The sequence below is a fragment of the Apis dorsata genome, unplaced genomic scaffold (genome assembly GCF_000469605.1).
Source record: "Apis dorsata unplaced genomic scaffold, Apis dorsata 1.3 scaffold_99, whole genome shotgun sequence".
Taxonomy (NCBI): Eukaryota; Metazoa; Arthropoda; class Insecta; order Hymenoptera; family Apidae; genus Apis; species Apis dorsata.
Genome location: NW_006263397.1, coordinates 195766 through 206691, shown reverse-complemented (window position 1 = coordinate 206691; position 10926 = coordinate 195766). Strand labels below are relative to the sequence as shown.

The 10926-nt window shown below is 41.8% G+C and overlaps 1 protein-coding gene across 1 annotated transcript in view; it reads left to right on the top strand.

Moving 5' to 3' along the window:
• The window catches only part of LOC102671115 (paired box protein Pax-5-like), a 135173-nt gene that overhangs the window by 113506 nt on the left and 10741 nt on the right, over positions 1–10926 (top strand). The window contains exon 5 of the mRNA XM_031508790.1: positions 8279–8535. Coding sequence (XP_031364650.1) covers positions 8279–8535 — 257 coding nt within the window. The remainder of the gene's footprint in view (positions 1–8278; positions 8536–10926) is intronic.

Sequence of the window (10926 nt, the reverse complement as noted above, 5' to 3'; positions counted from 1 at the left end):
CGAGAGAGAGAGAGAGGGGCGGCCAATGGGATGGCTGCTACTTTCATGCCACTTTCGACTTTCCGCTCCGCGTCACCGGTATCTCCCTGTTCATCTTTCGCTTATTAAATTACATCCCCATAAATAAACTGCCTGCCCACCGGCTCCCTTATTTACCATTCCATCGGCTCCGCGGAAAGGAAACCTCTTCCCTCCCCGACGTGATCTTGGAAAAAGAGGAAAAAGAGGAGGACGAAGCTTTACTTCTCTCTCTCTAATTTTTCCTTCTTCGAAAGGATTAGTTGGAATTTGGAGGAAAAAGAGGAGAAGAAGATTTGATTTGCTTTGAGGGGTAGAATCAAAGGTGAGGGGCGAATGTAGGCCGGATACATGTTGGAAGGAGAGACAATATGGGTGCACGGTGAAGTTTCGTTAAAGCAGCCATATTTGCAGGAGCGCGGATAGATAGACCCCTCCTACGTAAAGCGAGGGAGCACCCTCGGGGTTGGACCTCGAGGATCCTACCTAGGGGATGATGGTACACGTTGAGAGCTGCGGCGGCGGCGGCGCGTATCCATAACCGTCCTTTGTCTGGATAACGCAATTATTACCGCGTTTCATCATACCCCCTCGGTCGAAATTAGCCTCAAATGAAGTTACAATTACGGTATACTCCCGGCGTCGAAACGATGCTGTGGAAAGGGAGAGAGAGGGAGGGAGGGATTCAGGGGTTGAACGTCGACGACGACGACGGCCACGACCACAACAACAAGGAGAGGACCAGGCCGAGATACGCAATCCAGGTTGCCGTGGAAACGTCAGAGGACAGACGGAACCGCAATGAAACCGGATGGCCGCCTACTCTGCCGTCCCATAATGCTTTTGTTCTTTGCCGAGTGCTGGAATACCGGAGTTATTCGGCCGGTGCACCACTCAAAATCGTCCATGCTTTGTCCATGATCAAGGATACTAAGGAGCACATTACTTATCCGATATCGTTATTATTTTTTTTTTTTCACGCTTTGTCTCTTCATTTATTCTTACTATTTTCTGAATCAAAGATTGATTATATTTGATTGAAATATTTGTGCTTTCCTCTCTTCTTTTATAATTTACAATTTCATTGAGATACATTTACGAAGAAAGGTAAAATGATTTATGGCCGTGATGTTTCAAATATTTAATTGAATTTTCGTTTCGAAACTTTGCGAATCTGGAATCTAAAAGTTGAGACGCATAAGAAAATTTGAACGACGAGTTAATTTAGTCGAAACCGAGTCAACGGATTTCAGAGGATGATTTAATGGAAACGGCCAGTTGGATTTGATAAAGCAACGCCACCATGACTAATACGGAAGACTATCGCAGCGCCACGCTAACAAGGGAAGGACGGAGGGAATTTGTGCGGTGACCGGCGATGACTCGCGGATACAGCCGTTTAATAACCTGATGACGCCCGATGATTGACAGTTAATGAACCATCGAATATTCGAAGATTAATCGGCTATCTCCAATGAAGTAATCACGGAGAAGTTTAATCGAATATTATTGTGCGCCACCCATGATATGCCCAGTAATCGAGCGTGGCACAAAATGGCGACGTCACTCTGCCGCGCTCAAATCTATCTGGGATTCAGCTATCTACGATCGTTCACGCGATATGCTCTATAAAACTATTACATTTAATTAATCAAATTCTGATTGAAATATTTCAAAGATATCGCATCGTGTAATTTCAATAAGTGAATCCTCAATAATTTTCATTTTACATAACAACAATTTCGATTATTCGATCAAATGGATTCTTAATAAGAAGGAAAATAGAGGTTAAAGTGTCGAAGTTTCATTTGTGACGAGAGAAAAATCTTAACGTTCCGTTTACGTTCGATACGGTGGAGAATCACGAAGCTTAAAATTTGCATCGGGATGGAAATGGCAAAGACCGGAAGAATTTGAAGGATCGACAACTCCTCGTAACAAGATCCTCTCTCTCGAGATCGTTTCTCGCATAAATCAGTTGCCCTCGAAATCGCATAATGGCTTCTAGATAGACTGTAGTGGTACCCTCTTGACTACGAGTGTTCGAGGGGCGAGAGGTGTCGTTCCTAGGCGATATATTATAAATCTCGTGTGCTACATTGTGCTCATGGAGGATCCTCTCCAGTGACTGTTGACTCGCCTCGTATCATTGTTGGAGGAGACGTAAAGCTTTTGTTGCCCGTACGCCAGCCATCGCAAACAAACACGCAAACACGCTTTTAGCCGGCTCTCCGTACTGCGCACTGACACACGCAACTGACGTGGAAAGAGATGTATTCGTAGCGGCCGTGGGATGTCACGGTTAATATAGTTGTGTGCACGGGCAGCTGCTGTTTGACAATGCGAACTACGTCCCCGGATATAATAATATACTCGTCCCCGTATACGTAGCCGAGCAAGGGAACACTTCATCAAACTGACTACTGGGGTACCGTGCCACCGTGCTTTAATCCAACCTATACCTGACTTCCTACCGCGTGGACGCGTCTTTCGACACACCCTTGGGCATCGGGAATGCGCTCACCGCCATTCATACGATCCTTCTTCCAGTGTGAGTTTTATGTACATATATATATATCGACGAGATTGTTATTTCTTCGTTCGTATCGAATAGTTTCGAAAGGTTGTTGTCGAAGATTTTACCTGGTATTATTGAACTCAAGATAGATCTCTGACCTCTGGTGATTTTTATTATCGAATGGAACACTTTCGGTATTCGACGAGATATTAAAAAAAATCGTCGAGAATCATTCCAGGGGAATATTTATATATCGAAAGAGATAAATTGGACTCGGAACGTATGTCGTGATCACGGCAAGTAAAAATAATTAACGCCAGCCGCGAAAAGATAGGACTGGCGGGAGAAACGGAGTGAACCTCTTCCCTCCCCCACCCCGTAGCTTCCTCCACCGTGGCTTTTGTTCAAGAATCACACCAGAGAAGAGGCAAGTACAGCACGGTCCCGGGGTACATTACAGCCTCGAGAGAGAGGTGGTGGAATATCAGGATACACCTTTTCCAGCCATTGTGCGCCTCTGAAGGGCGTACAATGGCCGTGGAGCGAGTCCCGTATTGTGTCTACAGCTCGGCGAAATAGTTCTCCCTCTCTCCCTTTCTCGCTCTGGCATCCGTGCTCCCTCTGACCCTCTTTTTCCTCCCTCTCTCTTCCTCTCTATATCCACTCCACCGCCCAACGTTCCAACGTTCTCTTTTCTTGACTTCGGGTTAAAGAGAAAGGGGAGGATCCGTCCTCGAAGCATCTGCCCCCGAAAGAGACTGGTAAATCCTCGAAATCCCCCGCAATCCTCGAGGAGATATGCGAATATAACGGCACGCAATAAGTTTTTAGTCGCGTTAACGTGAATTTGATTGCTCGGTTTCGATCGAATTATTTCAATGAGAGATGTATTATATTGTTTCCTTATCCACGAATCTATTATTTTTGATGGTAATATTTCGATAAAGTTCGTGCGATCAATTTCTGTCTTTTCCTAGTGATATATTGTCATTCAAAAATATTTATACTTTTATGTATAATTATTCGAAAATATAAAATATTTCAACAATCTACGTTTCTACGGAAACGAATCACGAGTATCGATCGAGGGTTAATCCCGATAAGGAAAAAAAGAAAAAAAGTTCGACAGGACGATGGATATATTTAATCCGTAGAAATTAACTCGGTTTCCTGGTGGAAAATTTAAGTCCATCGAGCGTGGTGGGATGAGGTGATTCGAGAGAGGGAGAGGAGAACTGTCAGAGGGGTGGCGGCGGCTTTACCGGTGAAATGCGATAAAGTTGGCGTAGAGGTAATTTGAGTATAAAGTTTTATTCGCAATAATTTAGCCGCGCGTGGAAACGGGGGGTTGGTCGGGGCGAATATAGGGCGAGAGGGGGGAGGGAGGGGATGGAAAAGCGAAGGTTTCAGCGAAGGTACTCGCCTCCCCCTCCCCCGGGAAGCGTGCAGGAGCTTGGGTCATATATTTGATGGGATACTTGGCATAAAGTCGCGCATAAAAGTAATGCCAACATTAAAGTTTGTGGTTCCAGAGCCGTGGCAACGGCTGAACCTCCTCCTCCTCCTCTTCCTCCTCCTCCTTCTATTCCTTCCCACACCCGTGCCTGACTATTCTCTCCACCCTACTCTCTGCGAATTTTACGCTGATCTCGAGAAGGTGGGCGATCGGGAAGCGTCTTAAAGTATCGATCTACACTCGTATTATGCTTCATATACGCCGTGGCTCACCGGTGACGATCCATTTTATGGGATTCCAACGTCAATGTAAATCGGTGCATTGCGATGAATTTGTTTCAAATGGGATAGGCGAAAAATTACGCTTAGTAATATAAGAATTTTTTTGTATCGTGGCAAATATATATATACGGTTCATTTTTATAATATTGAATTTTTGTAGCTGTATGTGGGAGTATTATTAATTATTACAAAAATATTTTTCAGAGATGATGATCATTTTAATATGTATATATATATGTGTGTATCGTGACTCTATCTATCGGAACGAACCATTTAATTTGTTTGTCGAAACGTGATTTAAACGTTGTTCGGGGAGGAGACAAAGGACAAGAAAAGTTGAGCTCGTGGTGGCACTTGGAGAGCCAGATAGTCGAGCAGTTTAGTTCAGGAGTGGCCGTTGGGGAACGATCTGATGGCGCCAGGGGAGGCATAGCTTCTTCCCACGTGGCACCCTCGACACGCTCTACCCTCATAATTCTGCTCGGCCTTCCTCCAGGCGCCACCTCTGGTCTCTCCAAGACGTCGTGGCCACGTGAGAGGGAAGGAGAGAAACACCGCGGCGAACAGGGAGGGAGGGAAAATCCCTCTGCCTTGCTCGGCACCGCGAACGATTGGCGAGGCCCTGGTGATCCCCCATCCCCCTCGTGAATGGAAACCGCCATGTGATTTTCCAGCGGCGAGAGTTTCACCCTCTTTTCCGCGGAAAAGCCACTCCGAAGGAAAGATTATTCAAAATTTTATGGGGAAATGTCCTGTGGGTTTAATCGATTCGCACAGGCCAATTATAATATATAAAGTAATATCGTGATTTTTGATATTACAGATAGATTATTTAAAAATATTTTTTTTTTTAAAAAGATTCCTGATATATGAAGTGAAGAAATTGCAAAATCTAGTGAAAAATGATATAAATATGCAGATAAAGGAGGATAAATGTTCCTGTTTCTGGATAGAATAAATTTCTTAATAGTAATATTAATAATGAAGGAGGTAATAATCAAAATCTAATATTATTTATTCGTGGAAAAGCTATATCTGGTGATCCTAATATTAAATTACCAAATCCACCAATTAAAAATGGAATAATTATAAAGAAAATTATTAAAAATGTATGTCTGGTAACAATTGTATTATAAATTTTAATTCATGAGCCTGGAGAACTTAATTATTCGAATAATTAATTTTACCGATGATCCTAATATTTCTGATCATAAAGCTAAGATAATATACAGAATTTTAATATTTATATTATTTGTTGATCATTTTATAATTAAAATTTAAAAATAATTTTTATATTTAATTTTGAAGATTAATAGTTTAATTTAACTTGAAGTCTTTCTATAAATTATATTATATTTTATAATAAAAATGATATAAATAATATCAAATCTTAATAAAGAATTAAATATAAATATAATAATTATATAATTAAATATAAAAGTCGTCCAATCAAATATCGATAAATTGAGAAGAAACGATAAATTTTCAACATGAATATTCAAAGATATTGAATACAATGAATTCGTGTGCCATTGTAAAATAGCCACGCAAAGACTTTCAAAGATATAATTTAGTATCATCTAATCAGCCATCGATGGCAAGCTGAAATAAAAACTGTAATAAATATTGATGAACAGAGTCAAACAGAGTTCATTAAAAGAATGGATTTCCAATCCTCCTCGAGGATTTTCGAGAACACAAAGGATCGAATCGATACACTTTACGTGCGCGCGAAATGTTACGTAAATCGTGTGCAAGCCACGTTTTTCGCAGACGAGCAACGTTAATAACCGGTCGTTGATACTTATAAATGCATCGATAACGAGGAAAAGCGTAGCTGAACGCGATGCTAATTAGAAGATGGAAGGCACGGCGTCTGCGAAAAACAGCCCGTTTTATTCGGCCCTCTCGAAACGCGGCGTGTGGCAACGTGTTCGCACCATCTGTGCACGCACGATAAAATCTGCACCTGTTGTGCCGATGCTCGCGCGCTTATTAGATCGTCGATCGCGCTCATTACACAGCCCTGCCATAATACCCTCTCGCCACGCGTTTTAACGCGAGTTTCGCGGTGTTGCCGACCATCTCTGAATCGGTCGGTGGATCAAAGTCCTCCCCGCGTTTCGGTAATTAAAGCGCGAGGCGGGTGTGGCGCAACGGCGGCCATTCTTCCTTTCACGATGCTTCACGGTGTAAAGAAGGAAAGGAGCCGGAGGGAAGGGGTAATTTCTCGTAATCGTAAACTGGGAACGTACAATTTGTTGCACAAAGTTTAATGATATCGGAAAATATTGAACATTTTATATTATAGATTAGATTATATTTTTCTAGATTAGTTTATTCGTTCTGATATGAAGCTGAATTAACGAGAATCGATAATCCTACTATTTTAACATTTTATATCGTTGAATTGTACGATAGTTGTACACGAATGGGTGATACAAATTATACCTTCGAGGTATCGGTGTCAGGACACGGCGTCACCCCAGAGTCTAACCCTGATAAGGATCGTTGCTAATTGTTGCGAATTGGCGAAGGTGGCGAACGAGCCAGGGAGATCGGGCAACAGGTGTCATCTGATTGATCGCCGTAGCTCGCACCCCCACGATTACCTAGCCCACAAACACATCCACGCCAGAAACGAACGACTTAATGTCCATCCATTACGCGTTAGCCCATCGCCAATTTCCATTAATAAAACCTTATCCTTACATTCACACGATACACTAACTGATTAAAAATTGTTTCGCTATTGGAATCTCTATAAAAATACACTTTTTATATGAAATATTGAAATTGGAAAACAAAAGCAAAGATACAACGTCACTTGAAAACTAAGACACTTGGAAGAAGAAATACTTTCAGTCGAAAAAATTTCGCTAAAAAGTAGTTTCAATTTTCTCTTATATCCCAAACTAGACTATTATATACTCTATTTAATCTTTCTCTGAGCGATCTTAAGAGAGGGGGGGCGGTAGTCGATCAGAGGTGGCCAGTTTCGCGCCAGCTTCTTCCTCGAACGAGCCGTGCGGATTAACAACACGGTCGCGCCGTGAATATTCGCCGGGATAATTGATCAACCGACCGGGTGTAGGACTGGCTGACCGCACGCACAATATATCACGGATAATAAGCAGTCGGCGCACGATGCCGGATGGGCGACTCGGAAGGGCGACTCGGGAGGATACGGGGGAGGAGGCGCTTCGTTTGTATCTGGCTGATGTCCGCCCGACTCCTTGATGCGATTATGATACGCGACCGTTCCGCAGAGTCACGTTGGCTGTTCCGTATCGAAGGTGGAGGCGCTCTGACATGCCTGTCCGGAACAATGGCGAACGACACGTTGCTATCACCACCGTTGTGTGTAGCCAAGCAGAGTATATAATGATAATTGGAGGGGAATGATCGTGCATCAATCATTCATTAATTGTAAGAAATTGGGGAAAATTTTTATTTTCTTCAACAATTGTTTCATTACACGTCATATTCGATTCTAAACAGTAGTAAATGTATATTAAATTTATAAGTAACTTGGAACAATGGCGAACGACACGTTGCTACCACCACCGTTGTGTGTAGCCAAGCAGAGTATATAATGATAATTGGAGGGGAATGATCGTGCATCAATCATTCATTAATTGTAAGAAATTGGGGAAAATTTTTATTTTCTTCAACAATTGTTTCATTACACGTCATATTCTATTCTAAGCAGTAGTAAATTAAATTTATAAGTACCTTTTATTAAGGATTGTTTAAAGATTTATCACAATCTCTCTGGTATCATTATTATGCCATTTTGAAAATTAGATTCATATTTTTAAATGGAGGAATGCTTGAGAATGATATTATATAACTCCTTGCCAAGAATTCCACCCATTTAATCCCGATCAATCCGAGTCACACGCCCGATAAACTCGGATCGAAACCGCAGAGATCGCGGCCCCCCTAATGGCTCTGGTAGTAACTCTATACACACTGGTGGCTGCACGCCTGCATTGTCCGTAGAATCGTGAGGAACAAAGCGGCGGAGAAGGCGAAGCACGCGCATCAACAACAGCAGGCGCAGCAGCAGCAAGGTCAGCAGCAAGGTCAGCCAGGATCAGGTGGTTCCGTGTCGGTGATAGCCCATGCACCTGCAACGGCGGCGGGTCACCCGGCGGCGACCGCTCCCAACGCTTACAGCATCAGCGGCATCCTGGGAATCCCGGCGCACCACCAGGACCCGAACGGCAACAGCATCAAGAGAAAACGCACCGACGATGGTGAGTCATTGAATTCTTCGGTGTCGATGATCCCGCGAAACTTATTCTATTTCGCGTATCGAATACGAGGGAGATTTAAGAAGTTGGCAAAAGTACATATTAATTTTTATTTCGCGATTCTATTTAACACTATTTTAAGGAAATTTTAAAAATCGGCAACGGGTTTTCAAGAGTAGGAAAAACTCGTAATTTTAATAGGATCTAAATAGAGAAAATATTGATATAAAAGATGAAAATGATCAATATCTTGAAAATTAATAAGCGATTAACTTTCAAAATTGTATAGAGGAAAATCTTGCGTAATCAGGGGTGTATCTATTATTTTCAAGCAGCACGTTACATTCCAAAGGCAATAGGTTTTAAAAAATTGATTTTTACCAATGTTCATTAGAATATTACTTAAAAATCATTGATCTATATATCTCTCTTTTATATGTATAATTTATCAAAAAAAAAGAGAGAGAGAGAGAAAAAGAGAATGTTTATAAGGATGTACAAAGCGGAGTAAGAAAAAGAAAGAAGGAAAAACGACGAGGACGAGGTTATGTAAACGTCAGATCGGATCGCAGAAGGCGTCGTGGCTACATTTCACTCGCGACTGTTGGCTGGGAGGGTTATATAAGGCCGGGCAAGAAAGGAGATATCGCTTAGATCGACGTTACACCCGAGTAAATCGGCACGAGTTCCGCCGTGCTCCTCGGAAGAGGGAACAATGGAGGAGTCGGTGGTACCTCGCGAGACGATGATACCGCAGTGACGTTACATCGGTCGTCCCACTCAATTTGTAAGCTCCCATTGTTTCCAGCTCCCCTCGAAACTCGAATTTTCGATGCTTTATTTGGTATCAAGACAGTTCGTTGAATCGCCATAGCTGGGGGGAAAGAAAATGGAATGATTCCTGAATTTTCCTCTCTTTTTAACCAAGTTTTCAATTGTTGTTCTCGAATTAAACATCGAGCTTAAAAAGGAATCTATCCAAGGATTCTATTCAAGAATCTGATGAAAATAGAAGAAGCGTGGAAATCGTTTTCAGAATTATTATAGACACTGGTCACGCAAATTTCTGATTCACACGTTATTGAGAAAAAAACTTTCGTGATAATCTTTAAAAGCATCTTCCTTCTTTACAACGTGAAATTTTAAAAGTTCGGAGGAAAGGTAAAACACAAAGCTCTCACTATCTCGAATACCGCAATCTCTTGCCTCGTAGCTACATGTATCATTACTTTTGGTCACTGATAGCTTGGTACTACTATAAACCTGTTATCAACCTGTCGATGTGCCACTTCCTTATGTATCTGAATAAAACGTATAAACAATGGAGCAATATTATAAGGTAGAAGAAATAGGAAAAAAACTTTATCGAAAGGAAATATAATGCTAGGAATCGTTTCAACAATTATCAGATTTCGATCGATTTCTTCTCCTTTTTTTATCATTCCCGCGATTAATAAAAGAATCCATAAACAAGTGTAACTGGAAGTATCCGTTATGACTATTCGAAAATCATTCTAAATCCGATTTACCTTCCACGCATTCCTCCGCGAACCATTGATTCAAATCTCGAATGTATCCAATTACGAATGTATCCAAACACGTATCCTGATCCGAATCCGGTCAGTGATCTCGTGTGACCGCGATCGAACGCGATCTCGAATACGTTGTACCGCGACCAAGATTAGCTACACGCACACAGGGAATATCAGTCAAACGTCGGGCAGCACGTGCTGCGATTCATTCTGCTGTCATTGCGTGAATAACGCGTCCCGAAATATTCCCGACACGTGCCGCTCGACACGTGGCCCGAAGTTCAGCTTCAACCCCGACTCGAGAGAGGCGAATTTTCAAACGCCGATCTCGAGAGGTGTGAACAGAGACCACGTCCACCTCCTCTTCCGGATCGAATCGACGCGAATCCCCTTAAAAATCGTCGCACCCCCCTTTCTCGTTCGCTATGGATTTGATCCCTGACCAATCGTTTGTTAATTATTCTTTGGGAAAGTATCGGGATGTGCAGATTTTTTAGAAGAGGAGATGAATTGTTTGAATGATTTTAGGAAGTGCTTTAATTACGATAAAAGATTTTTATTTAATCAGAGAAAGGAAAATAAGTTTCAAGTATTTTTGGATAATATTCTATTCAAATATCAATACTTTTAAATTTTGCTTCTGACATTTACTTTTGAGAAAAAGAATTATTTTCAGATGAAATGTACGATTACCGGGAATTTCCACAAAATACGAAATGCATAAATCTCTGTACATTCCCCTTCCTCAGAATCAAACGAAATCTCTCCAAAAATCTCTTTTCTCCGCTAAAAAATATACCTATGCGCGAGTTTTCCTAGAAAAGAAAAAAGAAGAGCAGAATCAAATCAAAAGAGATCTAGG